The sequence below is a fragment of the Diorhabda carinulata genome, chromosome 7 (genome assembly GCF_026250575.1).
Source record: "Diorhabda carinulata isolate Delta chromosome 7, icDioCari1.1, whole genome shotgun sequence".
NCBI classification, from domain to species: domain Eukaryota; kingdom Metazoa; phylum Arthropoda; class Insecta; order Coleoptera; family Chrysomelidae; genus Diorhabda; species Diorhabda carinulata.
This window is the reverse complement of record NC_079466.1, coordinates 23937087-23963312: the sequence shown is the minus strand read 5'-3', so window position 1 is coordinate 23963312 and position 26226 is coordinate 23937087. Positions and strand designations below refer to the sequence as shown.

The 26226-nt window shown below is 31.2% G+C and overlaps 3 protein-coding genes across 7 annotated transcripts; 1 reads left to right on the top strand and 2 right to left on the bottom strand.

Moving 5' to 3' along the window:
• Positions 1–1125: 1125 nt before the first annotated feature.
• Positions 1126–8542, bottom strand: LOC130896808 (heterogeneous nuclear ribonucleoprotein H-like). The gene is made up of 7 exons (XM_057805124.1): positions 8264–8542; positions 7935–8208; positions 7537–7677; positions 5025–5163; positions 3494–3696; positions 3266–3435; positions 1126–1735 (listed from the first exon to the last, which is right to left on the bottom strand). Exons 2-7 carry the CDS (start codon positions 8200–8202, stop codon positions 1496–1498), a joined length of 1161 nt encoding a protein of 386 aa, XP_057661107.1. The 5' UTR covers positions 8203–8208; positions 8264–8542; the 3' UTR covers positions 1126–1495.
• Positions 8543–9093: 551 nt separating this feature from the next.
• On the top strand, positions 9094–14943 carry LOC130896861 (RNA-binding protein 1). 5 transcript variants are annotated; one of them, XR_009059624.1, is made up of 6 exons: positions 9112–9290; positions 9348–9563; positions 9695–9790; positions 10348–10606; positions 12370–12591; positions 14676–14943. XR_009059624.1 is itself a non-coding variant. In XM_057805219.1 (4 exons), exons 2-4 carry the CDS (start codon positions 9355–9357, stop codon positions 14764–14766), a joined length of 396 nt encoding a protein of 131 aa, XP_057661202.1. In that variant the 5' UTR covers positions 9098–9177; positions 9348–9354; the 3' UTR covers positions 14767–14943. The 5 variants fall into 5 exon arrangements, 2 of the variants coding, with proteins under 2 accessions (XP_057661202.1, XP_057661200.1); XR_009059623.1 differs by having other exon boundaries at positions 9094–9177; positions 10348–12591; XR_009059622.1 differs by having other exon boundaries at positions 10348–12591.
• A 98-nt stretch (positions 14944–15041) lies between these two features.
• Positions 15042–25219, bottom strand: LOC130896860 (splicing factor 1). The gene is made up of 9 exons (XM_057805216.1): positions 24789–25219; positions 24509–24643; positions 21845–21920; positions 18970–19122; positions 18807–18913; positions 18579–18745; positions 17642–17800; positions 16734–16971; positions 15042–16682 (listed from the first exon to the last, which is right to left on the bottom strand). The coding sequence occupies exons 1-9, from the start codon at positions 25063–25065 to the stop codon at positions 16321–16323; spliced, it is 1674 nt and encodes a 557-aa protein (XP_057661199.1). The 5' UTR covers positions 25066–25219; the 3' UTR covers positions 15042–16320.
• Between the last annotated feature and the right edge of the window lie 1007 nt (positions 25220–26226).

The window sequence follows — 26226 nt, the reverse complement described above, 5'->3', positions numbered from 1 at the left end:
AATAGTTTAAATGTACCATATTGAAATCACTAAAAATCCAATGCTTTTAATTATATGTTGGTTAATTTTAAATGAAGTAGTTCAAATATACCGTTTTCAATCAATCACATTCAAGATATTTTCAATATGCGGATAATTTGAGCGGAGTAGTTCAATTGTACCTTTTTAAATGATCAAATATCTGATAATTACGACATTTGTTCTATTTAAATGACGTAGTTCAAATGTACTATTTTGAAACCAAGGTTGTGGCACTGGTCGGAAGGCATATCATCAACTACTTATAGCCTCTCATATAGTTATTCAAATCAGGTCCCTTCTAGTGAGAGCACAACACATGTAGAATCCACACATCGAATGAGGTTATGGTACAATAAAGAAATTCAAATAATCCATTTGTTGTGACTCAAAAAACCGATGTTTTCAATTGAATACAGTAGTTCAAACATACAATTTCAAATCAATCAAATATCTGATAATTTCTACGAAATTTGTTTTCTTCAAGAGAAGTAGTTCAAATGTACTGTCTGTCTGAAGGCAAACAATATATTGCTTATAGTCATTCGGACCTGTAGAAGCTCAGATATCAAATTCCGGTCATGGTACAAGAAAGAAATTCAAATAATCGATTTGATATTAGTCAAAAAACCGATGGTGTCAACAAAATAAGGGGTATATTGATCGCAGTGGTTCAATTGTACAATTTTAAATCAATTCAATATCGCTTAATTTCTATATGTGTTATATTAAAGTGAAGTAGTTCAAATGTACAATTTTACATCAATGAAATTTCCGATAATTTCTACGAGAGATTAATTAAATATCATATAATTTTAACAATATATACGAGGTAATTTGTATATCAAATATGGTAATTATAGTGTATATCTGTTACAGAGTAGGTCGAGGTTCAAACTAAGGTCCTAATAGAAATAATAAAAAAAGAAAATTCGTCTTGCTACCTCTTGGAAGGCAAACCATCTAAAATATATTGCTTAGTATAGGTTCAACAATGCACGGGGTAAATGTCATAGTAGTTCAAATGTACAATTTTTATTTTATTGAAAAATCCAAGTTGTAATTGAATTTTCGTTTGAAATGTGAAATTGGAATAAAAACACGAAATCATAATTTCATATATAATCTATTGGACAATGACAATATAATAGTAATTAGAAAAAATTACCGAATTCAATGAAATCGAGTGAAAAACAATTGGCTCCAGCCAGTAAAATATCTTCCGACAAACGAATATCTTATACATTTAGTTCATTGCAGCAAATGAGATTAGTTTCAACGATTTTTTTTCGTAAAACAAACATTTTTTTCATAGCACTTTCACTAAATTAAGTACTTTGCCACAAACAAGCTTGTCAACTCAATACCGTTCAACAAATCACCTCTACATTGAGCAACATATAAGATTGTTATGTCTCATGGCAAATTTTACATATTTCACTGGCTTTCAATTAAATTAATTTAGATTTTACGAGTGTTATATTTTTCTGTATAGCCTACTATTACTGCTCATCCCGTAACCGAACCCACCGTTGCTTTGACCTCCAGCAGAATTGAGAAACAATTCGATATATCGATGTTGCATGTGTCCTTTATCTTTGCTCATCGCTCTAACTGCATCTTCATGAGAATCGAATTCCACATCTGCCTCACCCGAAGCGCGTCCACTTGAGTCTTGTATCAAACGGATATTCACAGGCATTACCGGTTTGAAGAACTGAAATTGAAATGATCTTTTAAATTCGATCCGTAACAAAAAAAAAATTAAATCACGGTTCTAATTGAGGAAAATTGATTTTTATTGAACATACAGTAGTTGTCATCTTTCTTAGAAGAGTATTTTCTTAAGCTTATGTCAATAAAAGGCCTCTTTGATACTTAAATTAATCTTCGATTCAATAAAATAAGAGCTCAGAGCTCTGATAGCTGCTTGGTTATTAAAATGAATCGATATGACACATTTCTGGTCTTTCTGTCCAGATCCATTTCGATGGACCTTTCGTTACCACCAGAATAGTTTCTAAAATGTGGTTTAACAGCATTAGAAACAAGTCTGCAAGACATTTAAGAGAATTAGAGAACGATAGAGACAAGATTTTGAAAAATAGATCTGACTAGATGGGAAAATTTAAGATAAGTATAAAAAATAAAATAAAAAAAAAACAGATCACGGTTCTAATTGAAGAAAATTAATTTTTATTGAACATAGATCTAAAACTTATTCTTACAAGTGCATTTTCTTGAACTACAGAGAGCCTAAGGTTAATAAAAGGCCTTTAATTAATCTTCCATTCAATAAAATAAGAGCTCAGAGCTCTGATAGCTGCTTGGTTATTAAAATGAATCGATATGACACATTTCTGGTCTTTCTGTCCAGATCCATTTCGATGGACCTTTCGTTACCACCAGAATAGTTTCTAAAATGTGGTTTAACAACATTAGAAACAAGTCTGCAAGACATTTAAGAGAATTAGAGAACGATAGAGACAAGATTTTGAAAAATAGATCTGACTAGATGGGAAAATTTAAGATAAGTATAAAAAATAAAATAAAAAAAAAACAGATCACGGTTCTAATTGAAGAAAATTAATTTTTATTGAACATAGATCTAAAACTTATTCTTACAAGTGCATTTTCTTGAACTACAGAGAGCCTAAGGTTAATAAAAGGCCTTTAATTAATCTTCCATTCAATAAAATAAGAGCTCAGAGCTCTGATAGCTGCTTGGTTATTAAAATGAATCGATATGACACATTTCTGGTCTTTCTGTCCAGATCCATTTCGATGGACCTTTCGTTACCACCAGAATAGTTTCTAAAATGTGGTTTAACAGCATTAGAAACAAGTCTGCAAGACATTTAAGAGAATTAGAGAACGATAGAGACAAGATTTTGAAAAATAGATCTGACTAGATGGGAAAATTTAAGATAAGTATAAAAAATAAAATAAAAAAAACAGATCACGGTTCTAATTGAGGAAAATTAATTTTTATTGTACATAGATCTAAAACTAGAAGTGCATTTTCTTGAGCTACTGAGAGCCTCAGGTCAATAAAAGGCGTTTAATTCATCTTCCTTTCAATAAAATAAGAGCTCAGAGCTCTGATAGCTGCTTGGTTATTGAAATGAATCGATATTTCACATTTCTGGTCTTTCTTTCCAGATCCATTTCGATAGTTCTAACTAGTATTAAAAAAAATACAAATGGGGTAAAATGCATGATCATATTGAATGTTTCATCCACTTACATCTGCTATATCATTTTCAGTGGCTTTAAATGGCAATCCTCTCATATGTACGCAGTGCATACCGCTACTACCACCTCCACCACCCCACGAATCCCAATTCCTCGAACCCATATTATTACCATTTCGTTGATTGCTTCCCCAAGGTGATGGACGATCATAACTGCTGTAATCTGAATAAAAAATAAAGGAAAATCTTTTTTGGGGGTGTTTTTAAATTAAATTACACACCTTTGTAGCTTCGAGCACCGCGTGCTCCTCCTAGTCGAGTACCACCGCCACCGTAGCGTGGATCTCTGTCGTAGGGACTTGGTCGAGAGCTATACATTCCGGAACCTGGTCCCATGCGCCTTCCCGGAGGTCCCATCGAGTTGCCTTGATAGTTAACTACACTATCCACTTCGGATAAACTGCTACGGAATATTTCTATGTACCTACAGAAATTTTTGGATCAATAATTGATGACTACCAATAATGTGAATGCAAAAAGGTAATTCACAATAAAATCGAATGAGTAACATAATATTTTGGTTCAATTTTGTAATTTTCAAATTAGTTTTCAACCACATTTGAAATAAATTAGATATCGGAGACAATATGAGGCACTTGTAAGTTCTATAGAACAGTTCTAGAAGATTTTAGAATAAATAAAAACTCCTCAGACTATTCTAGTACTGTTAAATGACCTTTCGTATCTTTTAATTCAGTCTTCAACCACATTTGATGTTAATTGGGCATTGGAGACCATTGTAAATTCTGTAGAACAGTTCCAGAAGATTTTAGAATCAATTAGGACTTCTCAGAATATTCTATAAGTGTGAGGATGATATTTAATTCAGTTTTGAGCCACTTTTGAGACTAATTGGGTATTGGAGACCATATGTAGTCCTTGTGAGTTCTTCGGAACAGTTTTAGAAGATTTTAGGGCTCTTCAGTATATTATATAACTGTGAAATTATAAAGTAAAGTAAATTATAAAGTAAATATTGTTATCTATGGGATTTAAATATGCCACTCATTAATTTATTGTAAATATACCATATATGCATACTATAAAAGCTATACTACCGAAATGGTTACTTTTTCGATATGAAATATTTTACACAGCGGAATGAAAATATTTTATATCGTAAAATAATTTGTTGTTGTTGTGCACTAGTTCAAATTTCATTGTCATATTTTCGTTTCAGTTTAGCAAAAAGAAACAAACAAAAGGAAAAACCCTTAAAACACAGTTTTGGGCATAAAAAGCTTGCGGTTTTTACATCAGTTTCACTTTATATAAATAATTTTTAACGCTGTTAACCTGAGTAAGTAACCATTAAGTAAAACCAAATTGTTACGTTTTACTTTTAGATTAATGAAGCTAATTACTATCCATCTCGTATGAAAACTACCCAAATCGAATATTTCAAAAACATTCCACGGATTGAAACAATTAAAAATTATTTCTATTAAATATGGGGGGTTACATAATCAATAAAATACTATTTTACATAAAATGCTTAGAGTTTTGATTAATTCTATATGAAGTATGGTTTGAGCTGAAACTATTTGTAAAAAAAATTTCAATTCAACAAATAGCCATAGCAATATTGTTTTAAAAACTTCCTACGTCAAAAGTAATGTTCACACAAGATAACGATAGCAATTTCAATGGATTTAACGTTTAAATTTTAATTTGGTAATACTTTTTCAGAATAGAATTATATATATATGTATATAAAAAAGGAGGACCTCCCTATCCATACCCATACCCCACCTGTGTCCAATTGTTTCTCGATGTTTCTGCAGAGCTTTCTCTGCAACTTCTCTGTTAACAAACTGAACATACGCCTCCCCAGAACTTCGCCCCGAGTAGTCAGTCAGAAGAGTTATTCCGTTGGGTACAATCTCCAACCCTACCCAAAAACAACCCAAAACTTGTTAACACCCTTAAACGCCAACTGTTCATTATCTTGAACGTGTAAAAGTTAAAATTTTATTTATATTTTTATGAAACCTTGTCACAAAATGGAAAATTATTGTTCTCAAAGTATATGTGAAATAAATCCCCCAATTCTCAATTTTTTTTGAATTAAGACATTTATGTTGAAAAAAAAATAAATAATTAATTATTTACTGCAAAATATTAACAATTATTATTTATTTAGATTAAATTAAACATAAAAAACATTTTTTTTTGAAAAATTTCAAATGCAAACAATTATTCACCAGTCAAAATTGCAAACTGATTGGTTTATTCTGTTTGTTAGAAAAAATTATTTCGAAAAATAAATAACAAATGAAGAAGCATAAATTTCAAGACTAAAATAGGAAAAAAAACGTTACAATAACCAAAAAAATGACAGAAGTACTATAACTCAAAATTTAAAGCCAAAATATAAAAGAACCTAACATCATAGGCAGAAAAAAGGAACTTATGTAGCAATTGGTGCCTTACACGGAAAGGTGTAATACAACAAAAATTTAAAGATACGGTAACATCTTTATCTGCATTACAGGGGCCTGCTAACCAACCATGACAAGACCAAGCAGCCATAAGAGTCATCAACTCACAAATAATCAATTTCTCCTAATCTGGGTACCAGCAAACGAGAAAGCAGAAAATTTGAAAAATGTGAATTTAAATCCGTTTCATCTGACCAAAACCGTTCTGAGAATAAATAACATCAGCTGAGCACTCTAATGAGGATTTACACACAGTCTTAATTTCATCTAAATACAACTATTTGAGAATAAAAAATCTCATTTGAACACTCTAATAGATATATGTATGGACATTAAGGACCGTTCCACAGAAACTGATTAGATAGTCTCAAGGGGTTGCAGATGAAACACTATAATGAATCCTCCTTTTAGACAAGATTTTAATACAGTAATTGAAATTCTAATTATTATGTTTCTATTTAAAGTCAAATTTTAATTAAAGGTAACTTTCCAACATGTGATTCAAGGTTCATAATGTACTTTATATATTTTTTCTCAAATTTAATAAGAAAAATAAATAAAACGATGTTGTAAATCGTTGGAAGAATTGGGAATGTAAACATTATTCAATATACCAAAGAGAATACAATTTAATTGTGTTCGCTACTGTTGAATCTTCATTTGTTAGAGGTTAATGTAAGGGTTAAGTTAACTCCTTAAACATATTTATTTACGTGAAATTCCAATAGAAATAATAATAAAAAACATGGAACCACATTATTTACAACCTATGTAGGGTGCAAAGACAGTGTTAAATGTTGCAGTACAGTACAGTATCTAATGTCAATGAAGGTTCCACAAACTCCAACAGGAGACTCAACTGAACTGGATTCTGCTTACATTTGAAAGGGAGAGTTTGAAGTTTACGAAAGTTCTTATAAATGGTATAAATTGTGAATTTGTTGACCAAAAAATCAAATTTAATGATGATAAAACGAATTGGTAGAGATTCAATTGCAATACATCACAATCCTATAGAATTAACAGACTTTAAAACTAAATTCGAGATAACTGACACTCAGATTTATGTTAAATTATACAAAATGTCACCTAGGTAAAGAAAATAGTTGTAGAATAATTAATATTCATAGTAACATATAAAAAAGACAAAAGTTTCAAAATGTACCTATAGGAAAAGGAAATGAAAGAAACATTTCTATGTAAATATGTTTAAGGAATAACTTTTTTCATGGTTTAATGATATGATTACTTAAATTTTAATATTTTAACACAGTAGCTGATTAATTTCATCTTCAAATGAACCCATTGTAAGTTTCTCGCGATGTAAATCTCTTGTGCATGTTTAAATAAATGTTTTCGAATACTACCATTACATCAAAGAGGTTAACTATCCCATGTTTACAAATATTATTGATAATAGTAATGGAAATTAGGATTAAAATTTTCCTAGTTAACAAAAATGTTGTTAAAATTGTAATTTGTAAACAGACCAAACTTTGAGGCATTGATAGAGTCAAAAGTATAACACAGAAGGGGCTAAATAATAGAAACTGTATCAGATGTTAACAGAACAAGGGGATTATGAGTTTTTTATTTTTTTATATACAAAATACAGTTTGTTCTTGTTTTATCTCGATACAGATGAAATCTTTCACTCTTATTATTCATATATTATTTTAAGTAAATTTAATGTTTACCAAAAAAATATGTGAACAAATAGTGAGTTGAAAGTGGTTGGTTCCATTCCAATTTTTAATATTTGCTATAGATGAAGTTCCCCTTATTGTTGGACAAGTTCCTAGAATACAGCATTAGAGCAATACCTGTAAAAAACTGAGCAATTTCCTCTTTAGAACAACCAAAAGGTAATCCTCTTAGTCTAACACATCCATCTTCATTCAAACCGTATGTAGGACCAGACCTTTTTATCACCCATTCCATTTCTGCTTTATTTACTTTAAAAACTGTAATGATAGAAATAGAAATAATCTAATAATATTATTTAATACGAAATTAATAAACTGTTGATTAAAACTGGAAGTTATACTGAATATTATAGCATATAATAAAATATCAAACAATAAAATGTATGTTGTCAACTATATTTAAAATAAGTAAATATTGAACATTTAAAGTTTAAAAATTTCACAAAAATCACGTTTTTTATTAATTTGAACTAAAATAATTAAGTTGATTATATGAGTCTATTGTCAATACTTACCTTCAATGTATCTATTACCAATATGTTCGCGATCTTTTTGTAAAGCCATTTCTAAATCATCGGCAGTTTCAAATTCGACAAAAGCTTCACCACTAGGTCTACCTTCTCTTGAAGTTGTCATATGTATTCCAGATTTTCCACCCAAAATCTTACAATTGGCGAAAGAATCCGTGAAAAAACTCAAAATATCATCTTGGGTTGCAGACCAAGGTAAACCACGCAACTTTGCGATAAAACCGTCGTCATTGTCACCACCACCTGAAGACATGTTTACCTAAAATAATAATATTTATATATACACTGAGTTTAGTTGAAAGAAATGATCGTACTTGGTTTTTTTTGTATCTTCGGGTTTACCCTATACTTTAAACAAACAGCAAGAAATAAATATGGCGGAAAACAAACAAGAAATCTTGATTGACAAGTTTCGTTCTGCACTAGAGCACTCTTTTATAGTAAGGTGTACAATAGAAGTTTTTTCTATATGGACGTACTTTGTGTTTCTACAAGTTTGTGAAGGTACATTTCTAATACAATTCGCATGTGAGAAACAATATTAGAATTTGTAATGCAATTTAAATCTAAAAACCGTGCTCAAACAACACATGCGCATTAGGTAGAATTTGTTAAAAATAATACTTTTCTGGTTTGTGTTTAATAATATAGGTATTAGTTTTTTTACTTTCTGGCCTACTGTTAAGATATATGAAAATAAAAAAAAAAAAAGAAGAAGTCAGTTAGTGAGAATCATAGAGAATTATCGAGAATTATTCATTATTAATGTTAAGATGATATATTAATATGATTTGTATTGTACATGGAGTTGATAAATAAAAAGTGTATAAGAAAAAAGAGTATAAGTTAATTATTTAAAAAACAACAGAATTGTCATATTTTATATCTATATACAAATTTATACCCGTTATCTGATTTATCGTATAGTGGTGGGAAGAAATGCATCGCTTATTTTTGTATCCATATTAAATAAAAAGACCCCAAAAACTTTCGCTTTATTTTTTCTGTTTTGCCATTCGTTAATATTTATTTGAACACTCGTAATCAATTTCACTAGCGTTTACGATGATGCACTTCGTCCACCTATATTATACCATAGAACTAGATATATCATTCTAATCTAGGGTTGGTATGTTGGTTAAAAATTGAGTTGGTAGACCTTAGAGATAAAGGGAAAAGCTGTGGAATGTAAAGTCACCATTTTGAAAGAAGCTTAGCGGACCGTCCCGTAAGTCACATTTGATTACCAAGCTTGTGAGCGTCATTTTGTGGCTCATATCAAAAATTGTTTTGTTTTTTCGTAAGCCTACTTATTAAATTTAACAAAATATCCAAAAACAGGTTGGTCTATTAGAAATCCATTTCCTAAATATATAAATTTTTACTTATATATTTTAGGAAGAATATGGCAAGGTATAGGGAGTGGGATCTTTCGTGTAAGGTTTATGTCGGTAATTTGGGTTCATCAGCTAGTAAACATGAAATTGAAAGTGCTTTTGGTAAATACGGTCCATTAAGGAACGTTTGGGTTGCCAGGAATCCTCCCGGTTTTGCGTTTGTGGAATTTGAAGATCCCCGAGATGCAGAAGACGCAGTTCGAGGTTTAGATGGAACGTGAGTTAATATCATTAAATTTTCTATTTAGGTTTAATTTTAGTTCGATTTTTTTATTTTTCTTGGATGAGTATTAATTCTTTTCTGATACGAGATGTATAGGTGATATAAGGTTTATTATATTTTAACAGTCGTTGCTGTGGTACTAGAGTAAGAGTTGAAATGTCTAATGGTCGTTCTAGAAGAGGTGGCGGAGGAGGAAGAAGAGGACCTTCTCGTTATTCCAGGTACGGATCTTCACACGTAGTAATTTTTGTTACTTGATCTGTTAAATTTACACAACTTGCAAATAATATCTTCAATTTGGTTTATATTATAATATATTTAATTTATTTTACTAAAATCTTCCTCACAAGATATTTTTTAACCTCTATTATAATCTTATTTGTTTATTGTCCAATAAATTTATAAAAACTTGTAAATTTAACAAGTAAAATTTCTTTTTCCTTCTTATTTGCATATTAGAAAAATAATTTTTTTATTTTCTTTGTTAAAAAGATTGTTTTTGCCTCTTAATTTCAATAATTTATGAAATATTAGGTGAATTAGTTATATATTTATTCTTATTTGAGAGTATGCTAATTTTTTATGTATGAAATTATTTGCAAGTCCATGATTATATTGAAAGTTTTCAATTTGTATGGAAATAGGACCTTGCAAGTTTGCTTTTAATATCTACAGTGATTTCTTATAGAGTGACTAGTAAGGTGGTTATTTAAATGCAAATTGAAAATTCTAGATTCAAATGAAACAGCTATAACGTGGTTTCGCGCTCATATTGCAGGCCTTCAGCCCCACTGCTGTTATCCTTCCTCCAACCGCGGACCATCGGTCCGTTACACATCTTCACCTCACATCGACTAAACATCCATCCACCTTGATCCTCGGGAGCTGATCACAGATTGTCATCAATCTTCTAATGAAAAATTATTTTTCTTCAATATCAATTCAACTACTGGTGTACAACTTTAATCTCGACGTCGACATCCGACAACATACCACCACAGCATCTTTAATTTTTTCACCTCTCAGCACAAATACAAGTGGGAAAGATAATTTTTTTGCTCAGTATTTGCGTAAATAACGTTTTTTCTAGATTTTCGATTGAATTGGGTAATAATTTGAAATTTTAAACTAACTTCAAGAATCTAATGTAATAAATATATTTTTTTACATATATAATTATTACTATCGATAAGGTCGAGTTTATTTAAGTATTTCTGGCAAATTTGACTCATTACAATCGTTCTTTAGAGAAAACAATTTTCTTATTGTGTGTAACTAAAAAATGATGTTAATCCCCAATTGATTCTTACAATGAGTTGTGTTTATTTAATTGGATAGTTCAGGAAAGAAAAAACAAAGTTTGAAAGGTTTTTAAGAATTCAATTGAGGTTAAGTCTGGAAAAAATATCTTTTTTAATTCAAACAATCATTTTTTTTTCTTCTATTAACGTTTTTTGTTATATGAAGAATTAAGAAATGAAAATTCAACATCCTATAAAATCCATGTTTAGAAGTTACTTAATAACTCTTGCTTTCTAATCCCAGAGCTATCTCCAGTATATGCCCTAGCTCCAACTAGGTTTGAAGCATTGTTTTTGATTGCTTACAATGACTAGATATTCTAGACCCAGGTACCCAGTTGAGTTTCTGCTATACCTAATCTCATTGGGTGCCTCTTGGAGCAGTATTGCAATGTAACGAAACCGATGAGGGTGTGTAGCTTGTTTTTGTTTTGATATAAATGTTATGAAGGTTCTGAGAGAAGTTTTTTGGAGCGATCCATCCCAGGAAAGCACCCCCAGTTTGTTTTTCTCTCGTTGGAGTTTTTTTGTTAACCACTAGGACCCTGAGTCGTTTTTTTAGTTCAATTCTACTATTCGTTTTCTTTGATTCCAGATACCCAAAATAAAGTCTACTATTTTTGTATATTTCATTAAGTTTTTTTATTCTTATCCTAGCTTTCAGTTGATGACATGGGAACTTGTGCATCAAAATATACTCGATTGTCATAATTTTTTATAGTCTATGTATGGAGCCTCAGATGTCAGTCTGTTAATATAACTGCTATTGACCACAAATTACTTTCTATTCATTCATTAGTTTATCTATTATGTCTTTAATTCATTTTGATCAATTTTGTGGAAAATTTGGATTATTTTTTGTTTTCTTTATTATAAATGAGCTTTCAGGACAAAAAATGAAAGCCTGATTAAATAGACAAACAAATTTGGTTTCTGTTTTCTCTTGATTCACCTTCGTATATATTTAAATTGGATTTACTTCTGCTTTTTTCAAAAATATTTTCAGATTTAACCTTTTATTTTTATAGTTAGAAAAGTTACATCCCGTAATCTACAACAAATAATGAAATTCATTTTAAAAGAGTTAAAAAACTTTTTACGATTAAGTTACTTCTTTCATCTCAATGTAATTTATTTTCTAGCAAATATTTTTTCACATATCAAATTAAAAAAAATTTCATATATACAGTGTGTTCAGTATAATTATCACCAATGATTGCAGAAATTCCATCTTAACACCATATGACGTCATAATTAGTTAATATATATCTGTTATACTGCAATATTTAGGGAAATTTCAAGTTTTCTCTATCTGGAACATCATAGATGTTGGTACATACCATAATGTATCGATGTTTCATGTTTCGGGTAGGAAAAAAATTAGTACTTTTCGCTTTTTGTATAACAATTTTATCTACCAGGTTACTTAAAAGTCGGATTGATGTCATTTTATTAGTTACACATATTGTTTTTCCTACTTTTATGTCAGCAAATTGCAGCTCCAACAAATTAATATAAAAATAATGGATTTTGCCACAACGTTGACGTTGGTTTGTACATTTCTGACAACAAGGCAACGAGACCTACCTAATTGTCTATTGCAACCCCTTCAAGTGAGTTAAACACCCGGTAGAAAATTAATCCCATAAGAAAGATCACTTGTCGAGTGATGTTTCCAACACTTTGAAATTCAAAGCATCAAGGAAAACATTACCGAATGTGTAAGGACAGTATACAATACAAAAAAAAGTTGTTGCATTTTTTTTAATTACCTCATTCTACTTTTTATACCCGTTGAAATTGATATTTATTTTGTAAATGGTATTTATAAAAAGATGTAACAACAATAGCTTAAGTTTTAATGTTCTAATCCCTATAAAATTTTTATTATTTATATACGAAGTGGTGAAGAATTACATTTCTAGAGTAGTATATTTAAAAATAAAAGTATTTCTTTATATACAACGATAATATTGAAGATACCACCTTTTAAAGGAGTAAATTGAGAATTTTTTACAATCAAATATCCCCCAAATTACCTACCCCATCACTTATGAGAATACAGGGTTGTTTACACAACTATTACACTTAAATATTCGCTGAACCACTTCAGTTCATTTGTGACTATCTATGACTGCTGACAGCTTCCGTTTTATATATTAAAATCACATTCTAGATCTTTCGGATCCTTGAGATTTTTAGAATACTGTAAACAACCCAAAGTCACTATGCGCATCCGATAATCTATTAACATAACAAAATCATAGTATTTACCTTCCATATCAGATGGTATATAAAGTAAATAATGTGTTTTATTCACTCCCAAAAAATAAACTGTAGTCGAAACGGTGTGGTGGATATTAGAAAAGTTTTAGGTTTTCAATTCACACTTTTAGAGGGTTGTTATACTTCCCCTATTATCTAGTTTTAGATAAAAAGAAATACCATTATTTTTGGTTGTACTATATCTTAATTCTAAACCACCTTGTATAAAAAGTGTCCCTCAATTTGGTTCTATGATTTAAAATTGAAGATTGGTGAAAGAAATATTGAATAGGTATGGTGTTTTAATAGTTAGATCAAAATCTAGACTCGAAATTCTTATTGGGTCACCCGGTATATGAGTATACTAACATTATATAGTGGTGTGTTATATTTCAAATTAGTGACTTAAATGAGGGCTGTATGACAGAAAAGTCTCATATGGAATGGTTTATGAGATTTTAGGTAATGGCTGGACTAGCCCCATAGACTCCAGTATGAAATTATTTGACAAATTCACCTTTACAAGAAGAAGAAACTATAGAGGTGGGAACCAAAGTTTTTGTTTAAAAATTAACGATCGGATTCTCATAAACGAAGCCTGATATGACAAAAAAGTTTCGTATAAGATTTTGGGAAAAGTCAGGTCTAGCCCCATAGTACAAAAAGTAGAATCCATAGAGGTTGGATAGGAAATTTTTATTGCAAAATTGACGACTTGTTTCTCATAAACGAGACCTGACTTGATAAAAGAGTATCATATATGGTTTTGGGAAAGATCAGGACTAGCCCCATAGACTCCAAAAAGGAGAATCCATGGATACAAAATTTCTATTGCATAATTAGTGATTTAATTTACCAGGCCTGCTATGAGAAAAAAGTCATATATGGTTTCGAAAAAGTTCTGGACTAGCCCCATAGACTCCAGTATGAAATTATTGAATAAATTCACTTGTACAAAAATAAGAAACCATAGCGGTTGGGTAAAAAGTTGTTATGTCAAAATTAGCGACTTAATGTCATAAACAAAGTCAGATATGACAAAAAAGTTTCCTAATGGAATGGTTTATAAGATTTTGGAAAAGGGTTGGACTAGGTCCATAGGCTCTAGTATGAAATCATTCAAAACATTCACCGGTACAAAAAGAAGACACCATAGGGTTTAAAAGTAGAGTTTTTGTCAAAATTGGTGCCATAGTATGGTTTATATTTTGGGAAAGGGCTGGAATAGCCCCCTAGGTTTCATGGAAGAAAAAAAGAACAAGTTTTAGTGGTGCAATGCAGTTTACTTTGGAAGTGGCTTGTGAAATAGTTATCGATTGATAGAAATGACTGAAAATAAAGATCAACTTGAGCTTTATTTCATTTAAAAAGTAGAATCAATATCGATTAAAAAATTTAATCATTGAAAGCAGATGGACTTTTTAGTAATAACAATTTTGAAAATTCATTAAGATACACTGTGTTTCAAATTAAACTTTCACATTCCATTTAAACGTAACAATTACTCTTATTATATATCATTGTACGTATTTCCTTTAAGGTCGAGATCTCCGAGACGATCCAGAAGCCCCAGATCCAGATCTAGAAGCCGAGATTCGAGAGGAAGATCAGATTCTCGAGACAGACGCTAAAATTTTCGAATTTTAAGTTTTTACCGAATATTTGTGGAAAAAGTATACAATAGTATTTTAATTTTTACATTTTTTTTTAAGTAAACCTTTCTACTTAATTTCATCTTTATGTATTTTCACTTTATATTAGTCTACAATCGTAACGATGGTAAATATATATTATATATCAAGCCGTAATTTAATTTTTTTTATTGGTATTTTGTATCTAAGTTAGGTGCAAACTTATGTATGACAGTGTATTTAATCTTATATGTGCGTGGATAAATAAAAGGCAGTTTAAGATCTAATCCAATATATATTCATTTAATCTACACTTGTTTATATAAAATTAATTTTTATATTAAAAAAAAAACTATTACATCCTTTTTCTAGTCCAGGAAATTGAAAATCGAAAAATGATCTCGTCAAATTATATCCTTAATTGAAAATATATCAATCCTGTATTCTCGAATAAATTCCTTAGGGTACTGTAGAACACCATACAGGAAATGCCATCAAATGGTACACGAACGGTTCTAAAGCAACAGATGGAACTGGAAAAGGGGCCCAGTACCAAACACTCTGAAAGCCTGAGTAACCCGCCAAGCAGAATGAAGAATGTATCCGGTTCGATCTAGATAGAAGTCGTCGCCAACAGGAAATCATCATCCTGTCATACATTAGAACTTTGAGCTTCAATATCATGAAATTCAAATAGTTTAGGAATTCCTGGACAAATCTAAACGCGCTAGACAAGAAAAATAAAATTACCATGGAATGGTGGGAACCAGAATAGCTGACAGACTCGCAGACAAACCCCCTGCAATGAAATGGAGCGCATTTTGCGAAGATACTGATTCGACGTTCAAACCACAAGCAAATGTAGGACAAAAGAGAGAAGAGACAAAATGAGACAAATAGGAAAAGCTTGTTTTTGCTAATGAAATGCTCAATAGATTTTCCAATCGTTTTCCCTCATGTTGCCTATTTCCAATCACTGAGTTTATAAACCGTCAAAATCTCTGTATAGTCCTAAAGTGACAGAATGTGCAGCAATGCCGGTAGAATAATAATTTGTTTCTTCTTTTGTGAAAAACAACGTTATATTGTGATGTTTGGAAACTGGTGTTCCCATTCCATGGCCCCCTTTTACTCCAGATTTGATGCTTCTCGACTTTATTTTTGTTGGAATACTCCTAGCACAGAGTCTACGGTAATAATCACCTCGATTAGCTCAAGGAGAATAACCGTGGTGGAATGATAACATCAGTAATACCGAGGAAAATTTCCAATAGAGCAGTGCCTTCATTGCGCCACCTTGTATATTTATTTCAATCGGTGTTCATTTCATCAATACTGAAAATTTCGAGATGTGATTTACTACAAACGACGAAAAAAGATTTTCAGTTTGAACGATGACGTTTTTAAAATTTTAACACTTAAAAACCAAAAACTTAAAAAAGGGGGGTGTCGATATATTTTCAATTACAAACACCATCATCCGGTTACCAAATAAAGGTTATTCATTTAATTTTCCTGGACTATTAAAAAATATTCTTTGAAATATATTTTAGTTTAAGAAGGTGGCGGCGGCGGAGGCGGTGAAGAAAGTAGCGAATTAACATCGATGCCTGGAGGAGGCGGTGGAGGGAAACTACTCGGCGGCCATGACGTAAACGGTGGAGGAGCTCCCGGCGGTGGGGGTTGAGATGGCGCCCACGACGTCGGCATTAAATTTTGAGGAGGGCTAGATGCGCCCGGTGGTGGAGGAGGCGGTAGAATTGTTGGCGGAGGTGGTGCTGGTGGCCAATGCATCGGGGCGTGACCTGGCCACGCTGACGGTGGTAAATTACCATTAATAAGAGGTATGGGCGGACAAGGTATCGGTGGAGGCATTAAAGGACGCGGCGGCGGTTGATTTTCGAATACGTTGAAACCTGAAATCGAACAAATTAGTTCACGGTAACTAAATACGGAAATCAACTTACCAGTCTGCGGTTTACGTTGTTGATTAGTTCCATTGTTGGCGAAAACCGGTTGAGGCGCTTCGCCCAATTCGGCCATCAGCGACATGTATTCTTCGTCGATTTTCGCCTTGTCTCCTACTCCGGGTAAGGGCGGTCCACCTTGACCTGGACGTTTCGATCGACAATCGCGAGCGATGTGTCCCGCTGCCCCACAACTCGAACAAACAATGCTGTTTGTAATGTTGGGTTTATCCGGACACTAAAAAAAAAAACAACTATATAATTATGCAAAGAAATAATTAATTAAAATCGGTTTTTCGACGAATATCTATTGAGAACCTCGTATCTGTTTACAAACCGTCTGAAATATTGATGGTCATTAGAGTCACATCAATATAAAATAACAGTAAGTAAATTGATAGGATAATGGAACATCAAGTGCCTAAAGGACACTTGGAATCACTTAACTATGACGATGGTTCCCATTAGGAGCAGTCTAAATCTCAACTAAGGTAGGTAGATTTGTTATTATTCACATTAATATAGGATAAAAATAAGGTAATTTGAGACGATACGTTAATGGGGGGTAAAATAAGGGATACTTTGTATCTCTTAGCAGATCCTAATGATTTCCAACATCTCAGTCTAGGTTACATTCGTGCAATGTTGCATAATTTAAAATAGGACGAATATTTTCTTCCCTGGGGTCACAATTTCGTCTTCTTTTTTCTCACAAAGACTTTAGCTTTAATGTTCAAGTCTTTCCTGTTTTTTTTTTTTAGTTTTATGCCCCCACATTGAACTAAATCTCATCGGCACAGTGAATTTTTCTACCTTGATTATTACATCCTTTCAATACTCAAGTCAATTTTAACCATATACCCTCAAAAAAATGATCTTTTAATTAATTATCACAAAGATTTACTCACCAACCAAGATTTGTGATCAGTAGCGCCACAATTATTACATCTCATACCATCATTTTCCCTCAATGTACCATTTAATTGAGCCAATTCCCTTAACTGCATTCTCCTGAGGTCGTTTTGATTTTCCGGAACCTCCACTCCTTGCCTTATGACTTCTTTGATCTGTTAACAAACATATTTTTGCAATTTATTATACGAGGTACACGAGAAAAGTAACAAGATTGATATTTCATTAACTTAACAATGTTATTCCCTCCAAAAGAAAAATATACACTTGGGAAGTCGTTATCATACTCTTAGTAGGAGAACTGGAAATCGTTAACTTTTTTAGCGTCTAATTGGTCGATTATAGTCTTTTGGAAGATCTCCACGGTATCAAAAGTACTAAATTCTGGTTCCTTGGTCATTACCAATCATTGTAAGAAGATCAAAGCACATTTTTCTTCAATTATCCTACTGTTTGAGATTTTTTGAAACCATCTCCATAAAAACCCTTCAGATGTTTAAATAATCTAACAAAATTTGATGTACAATGGAAGTATTCGAATTAAACTCATCATTCATCATCCTCATAGTTAAACGACACTCAGATGTCATCAGAATCCTGGTACTTCAAAAATTTTAGTCAGTTTTTCAAATTTGAGGTCTTTTTGAATGAAAACGACCTCCAGGGTACCAAAAGTACTAAAATCAAGTTCCCTGGTCATTATCAATCCTCTCAACAAGGTCAAAAGACATTTTTCTTGAAATTCAAGGTCCCCCTGAACTAAAATGATCTTCCGTGTCTTCTAAAAGGGGTTTTTTACACTGCTTCTCTTCCACTAGGTGTAAATTCACACCCTTGCCAGATCCTCCATAGTGCTAGTAGCAAAAAAAGTACCGATAAAGGTAGAAGAAAAATTTTTGACACCAGGTGTCAATCCATAAAAATCTAATTTACCCTTTCGACTGCTTTCTTAACACATTCAGGATTAGTAGCGGTGATATAAGCATGTAATGGTTCATCTTCCCCGGGAAGTGGTTGTCCATCTTTTCTTCCAACCTTTCCTTCTTTAACGGAACCCTTTCCACGGATAATAATTTTAGCACCGGTTTCCTTTTCCATTGCTAAAATAATAAAAGAGTTTAAAAAAAGAATTCCTTATAACAATACAAATAGAATGATTACTTTTCAACGTATTTCCTCTAGGTCCTATCAGTAGACCTACAAAATTTATTTCGGGGTGTTCCTCTTGGGGTATCATCACTTTATCGCTAACCCTAGTTACAGGTGGTCTGAAAAATGAAATAATATAATCGGATTCCTTCGAAAATGATCATTTCTAACTTACTTGTAATCTAGGGGTGGTTTAAATTCCGGATTGATTGATTGCATCCTCAATACGAGGGTGTGTCTTTCCTCTTCCAGCCTCTTTCTGGTACGAAATTCTCTTGTATTCAAACGTTTCCCATCACTGCTATAAATCGGTTCGGGAGAAGGGGATCTGTGTATAAAATATCGAAAAATAGAAAACCTAATACAAAATTTTTTTTGATTCGGATTTAAAACTAATGATAATTTGTCTGTATTATCACCGAAATTATAAAAGGTGTGAAATTTTTCATGATTCAATCTCCTAGAATGTTTTTTCATCTAATAATATACGAGGGTTCTTCGGAAACAATCCTATTTTATTCATTCATATGAAGGCTCGGTATTATAACGATTTTTTTTGTCTGGAAAGTTATGGAAATGTCAATTGTGAAGAAGCACAGAAATACTAGCAACAGTTAGGTCGCTGAGTCCAATGAAACAACTTCCAACAACATTGGTTGAATCGAAGAACCATATTAGAGCAACAGTCACTCAAAATTTGCTAGAAATAATGTAAAATAAGTTTTAATATTAGAAATATACAGTAAAGGGGATCACATTGAGCACCTAAAAAGTATTTAATATTTAATAGTTCCTATGATCATTCAATTTGAAAAAAAAAAACTTGTAGAGTGAGATTATTCTTTTTAAAACACCCTGTATATACGATGAAATATTTGTGACTGCAATTGTTATTGATTTTTTATTGTTGCTTCAATTTTTTTTTTAATTTGTGACACGATTGAATGTAAAAAACAAACATACCATAGGGAATTATATTTGCAGGGTGAAAAATGATAATAAGGAAGTTTTTTAGGGGTGATTTGTAACATTTTTAGTTACTTGATGCTGTATTTTCACCAATTTAAATCGAAAATTAGCTCAACGATGGTTTTTCATTATATTAGTGGTTCCGGAAACATAAAAACTGGTAATATAACAGGCAAATTATCAAAAATAACATAACCTAAAAATATATTAAGTACAGTTTTTCTTCAGTACACCACTTAAATCGATATAGAAGCTTCTCGGTTTACTGTAAGTAAAAATTAATTAAGCAGATACATACTGTAAAGTATAACTATTAAATAAGATTATCCGAAAAATGTTTAAAAGCGAAATCAATTTGAATTTTTGTTTATTTGATTAATTATGAATTGAAATATTTGGAACTTTCTATGATAATCACACTAAATACACTTTTCAACAAAAGGTTGTTTCAATAACAAAATTTCCATCTTCAAACACTTAAATAGTTTACATTTGGTCTCTGAAGATGGTAACTCGTTTATAGAAACGTCTAAGTGTGAGTATTTATTCTGAAAATTAAATGAATAAATTTTACATATCAGTATTATTTTGTGGACCTGTGTGAAAAAAAATATTATTATTTATACTAAATCCGGAAATGTTTCCGCGGTCAGGATTATGAACAAATCAAGTAGATTCACGAGTTGCACTGCGTTGGAAAAAATTTTCGACGTTTCGGCTCCCACTTTGAATACATTATCCAATTCCGTGTACTCCACTTTGAAAATCACCCCTTTTTGGTCGATTCCATATGCCTACTCATTGGAATTTCTCCGAGCAAATGGGGAACTGTTACTGCTGGTCTCAAGTTTCGTTGCTTGGAGTAGGCAGATTGAAACCTCTTGATAATGTCCTCAAGATGGGAGCCGAAACGTCGAGAATTTTCAAAATTCCAATTGTTTCCATAAAAATTCAGAAAATATCATCAGAGCAGTAGATAACATCAATAAGCCCCTGGTCTAGTACACCAAAAAACTAATTTTTATTATTTTATTCAATTTAACATATACATTGTTCCTCAAAGCCCTTCTATCCATTTGTTTGATCTTTTATTTCATCCCCTTCGTCTCAAATAGTTCTTTCACTTTTTCGATCCATATTTTTCTTGATCTTCCCCTATAATTTTCATTTAATATTTTGGATTCGAACTTTCTTTTTGGTATTTTATTTTTCAACAAACCAAAATTGTTTTTTTTTTCATAAATATACAATCAATATCATCACTTCTCCATGTTCTCCATTAAAGTACTTTTCTTTTCCAACATTAACATCCTCATTTAATGGATATTTCTTCTGTTGGAGAATTTCATAAGTCTAAAACAGCCAGTAGTCGCTGGGGATCAGATCTGGAGATTTTAGTGGGTACAGAAGTAACTCGAAATCCACAACGATGGTTAATTTTCCTGGAAACTCACTAAAATACTTTCCCAACCAAATTGTATTATTTTCAGTTGATAAATAATGTATAATCAACAGTTTCAGATTAAAAAATGCGAGGGAATTAAGTCAAAAACTGTGAGGAAAATTCTGCTTAGTGATTATCTTGGTCAACCAGACTGTGGGCTTGTTGATGGATGGTATAGAATTGCTATTAACACGTTCAACAACAATTTAAAAAAATATTCCAATTTAGGAGGAATCATTAGACATACTTTGATGTCATTTTAATGATTTATCTGCCAATATCACATTTACAAACAGGTAAAATGCATCGTAAACTAATAATTAACCCTATAACCTTCACAGGTTGCGTTTTTAGTTCTGATATTCTAATGATACCCCATAAAATTGAAATTCTTCCCGATTTGGTTATTTCTAATTGGAATCGATGCCCTTATAGAAAAAAATTACTTGTAAAATGATACCAAAGGTGTGTATGAAGTAAAATAAAACATAATTAAAAATTAATAAAATCAAAATATTAATTCCACCTTTTGTATCATTTCATGGATAAATTTAATTAAAAAGAATTGATTGTAAAACGTTGGCAAACCACAGAGGTCGGCCGGGGCTGCAACGGCAGTGTAGTAAATAGTCCCCACCTTTCTTCCGGATTGGCCGGAATTCCCAAGTCCCCGGATCGTAGTTTACGGCTGACTTCTTCGATCTGCAGCTGAACTGGAATGAAAACGGGTTAGAGGGGCATGAAAGCCCAATCGTTAGAAAAGTTTGTCAGATATTGAAAATTGTTATCTTATTTTTATTACAGTGCTATGAACTGGGCCTAGTATTATTTTCAATTATGAATTTTCTGAAAGAAAAATTGTTACAATGGAGATTGCCTAGAAAGATATTAAATATTAATTACTCTGACCTGAAAACTGTCGATTGTTTTTATTAATTTAATAGTACACAGCATCCCATATTAAATTGTTTTAATGATGGTAGAAAAAACACTATAATCAAATATTTATATTTCCCATTTGATTATAGTGCCTTTTTAACAATTTAAATATTTGGAAGTTGTTTACTATTTGTTTGTTTTTGCATCACAGATTGACAATTCAGATATTGTAGAACTACAAACAAAAAGAAAATTATCATTTTTTTTTTCAAAAAAGGTATGTTATGTAAATATTGTCTTTTATTCGGTTATTGGTCATAAAGGAATCATCCTAAACGACTTTTCTTATCCCAGGATTTTTCTGTGGTTTACGATAATAGTTCTAGAACAAAAAGCTTCAGAAAATGGAAAAAAACAAAAAGAGATACTTCAAATCGCCCCAAAAAGCTCCTCTGGAAGTTAATTATCAAAAGACAATTATACAGATCATAAACGAATCACCCTGAACGGTTTTTTTATTATCCCAGGGCTTTCAATGAGAAAAAACTTCAGAAGAGAAAAAAAAATTATTTATTGTTCACGGTAAAGTCATTGAGCCACCTAACGATTCTAAACTGCTTTATTAAAATTCAAAGTTGAAGATAATTGAAGCTGGATTTGGAGATGAAGAAACTAAAATATCTAGAACCTTTGGGTGCAATAAAACAAAAACAATACCAAAAATATGATTAAATTTTGAAATTCAAGTACTCAAAAATAATATATTAAATTTTTTATAAATTAATAATTATTATAATTCAATTTTTTCAACATTCACACCTTTTTTAAATAGTAATTTCCTTGTATAGATAAATATAAATATCAAAAATCAATCTGAGAAGCAAATAACATAACGGCTAAAAAATATTGGAAAGAAGTACACATTTCTCCTATTGTATATGGTTAAAAGCAAGACACTTCTGAAATAAGAAATTTTTTTTAAAACCTGAAAAAATTCTGTCATTATTTAAATTAAGCTAAAAAGATAAAAAGAATTATTATTAAACCATATTAGAAATTATATGAATAATCGGCCTGTGGAAAAATTATTATTAATATGATAAATTGTGTGAAAATGAAGGTCAATCTCTAATTTAACTTTTTATTTAATTGATTTGTGACTGTTTTTCTTGAATAAATAGAAACCCGATTATCAAGTCATAGATTTGTATTTACCAATAATTCAATAAAATATACCATAATTTTTATATAAACATTCCTTCAAATTTTTAACTATGACATAAGTCCAGTTAATCAAGTTTCTACTGCACTAAAAAAAGAATCTGATTATTAAAGCAGATTATTTACCATTTCCAATATTATGATTATTTGATTCTATATCTTCTTGTTTATTTGTTTAAAAAAAAAACAAACAATATGGAAGTGGAATATGATCACCCATCAAAGGTAATTCTGTAAAATTCACTGTATTTAAAAACACCATCAAGAACTAATATAGAAGTTAATTATATGGGAAACTGGCTTTGTAATAATAGACTACTATGAGAAGACCGTGTCACAGTAAAAAAGTGTGCTAAAAAAAATAAGAGATCACAGGAAGAGAAGAGAGCACAGAAGAAACTGGAAACAAGCCTTCAAAGAAGATCTGAGATGTATAAAGGAGATTCAAATGTGTTAGAGAAAGGCAGAGGTCACAGGAAGAGAAGTAGATTCTGAAGAAAGTGGATATAATCCTTTGAGGAAGATTCGATATCTATCAAGGAGAAGAAAAGGTCTCAGGAGAAAAGTAAAACCCAGAAGAAAGTAGATACAAGCCTTTGAGGCAGTTTTAAGATGTACCAAGAACCATCAATTGTGCTAGAGGAAAGAAGAGGTCATTGAAAGAGAGGAAATCCACAAGAAATTGAAAACAAGACTTTAAGGATGGTTCAGCATATAATAAGGTAGCAAATTTGTGACCAAACAGTAAAAAAAAAAGAAGAACCTGCAGAAAGTTAAAGAACAGATTCAAAACTATAAATCATTAGTATCTGAAAAGTTCAAAATAATGAATATGATATAAAATTCGTGATAAACAATAACAAATTCAACAAAATCAGTTTAGAAACCAACTAGTAGAATTTAATAGTATCTCAAGTAAATAAAGAACTGGATAAAATAATTTAGAAAACAAAATATTAAAAATAATAGTAATAAATTATTATAGATTGTGTTTGATATCTCATTTTCTTCAAAAATCAGATTCTCTATGATATAACTAACTAGAAAAAGATACTTTTAAAAATGTTTTTGCTGTCAAATTTTAATTAAAAAAATATTTCATATAATATGTTCATTGTTTGTAAAAAACTAATGTCAACAAAAATATTTTCAATGTTGTAAACTTAAAAAGGATCAAATGTATGTAATTGAAATTACTCACGTAAGTATGCTTGTTCTTGATCCTTATTCAGATTCTGGGGCAATATGGTTGGCATTCCAGGGATAAAAATCTTTTCATGTTCACTTCCTCCCCATCTGGAACGTTTCTTTTTCCTCCTTTCGTCCTCACTACTACCTGAGAGAAAGTTTTTCTTCCAATAAAAAAATATACAATACCTTTCGTTTTTTATGCCAATATGGTACTTTATTATTTAGAAATTGAAATATTTTACTCTCGAACATAATATTTGAATATATAATAACAAAAAATTCTTTTATACCAGTGGACATATTGGAATTTCCGTCTCCTTCTTTGGAAATTAGACTAGCAAAGTTTCTTGTCGCTGCAAGTGTCGCCAGAGTTTCTGCAATCATTTTATCACCATCAGGCTCTGGGGGTGTTAAAGATCTCTCCCTTTCACGCCTTCGCTCCCGTCCCCGACTTAGACTTCGCTCCCTACGCCTATCACGATATCTGTCTCTGGAACGGCTACGTTTTCTATCTCTTCTGTCTCTATCTCGAGATCTAGAACGATCACGTCGTCTAGACGACCCCATATTACTCAAATATCAACTAAATACTGTAGCACTCCACTAATATAACAATTCGAAAATTGTTCAAATCGATGTAAAACTTCACTTTATGTAGCGTACACTTCATTAATATTATGCATGGACAGCTTGCTTGATAATTGATGTATTTGACATTGACAGATTCGTTGACTTTAATATGAGTGCTCCAAGTACTCCGAGATCGCAATCTTGTTCGTTTATAGAAACCGAGCATAAGAAGCGTTTTTCCTTATGCTCTTTTTTTACTCTATCGAACGAAAACAGCAACTCGTTAAGCCAGCGCTGCGAGTTAAAATTATTTCTTACCTTACTTTTATTTTGTGAGCTTAAGTTGTTCATCAAATAAATAAAAAGGTTTATTTTACAACTCATGGATATAGAAAAAATATTCAATATTATTATGCAAAAAAATGACAAGATGAACGTATTTTCAATCATATTAATATATAGATCTCTGTGTTGATGTAGTATTACTCAGTTTGTAGGATTATCAACAGACGTGGCCTCAAATACTGAACGCTCTTCGGGTGACTAAACGAACGCAACTATGCTCCACGTTTGTAGTTCTGTCCAAGGAGAATTGGATTAACCAATAGTAATATCACAAATATAGTTATTGAAATGATTAAAGTTCACAATATTTTTTTAGTTTGGAGCCTTAAATAAGGCTGTCAGTATAAATAACCTTTCAACAAATGTTTATTAATTATTTTGTTCCTGATGTGAAATTAGAGTTTGCTTTTGTACAGGACATCGATTTGTTCAGAACCATTCGAATTCTGAATCGTCTAAATATAGATGTTCTGTGGGTGACATTGAGTAATCTAAAGAACTTTAAAAATCAGCTGAAATCCATTTAAAAAATACCGCCGTGAGGTAAACGAATGCTTTTGCTAAAGTTTCTGTAGCTTCTATCATCATAGTTTGTTTAAAAAAATGTTCTTTATTATTTGAATTATCAAAACTTCGTCCTTTAACCAGCTTCGTTGTTCAGGTACCAAAATATTATCTCTTATTTATTTAGTTTATATGAAATTAAAATATTTTTATTATTGAGTTTTAAAACAAAAGTAATATTTTCAAAACCGTCAATTTTACGGCATCTACAGTGTTTTCAATAAAATGCAATAAAATGGAACGAAATTT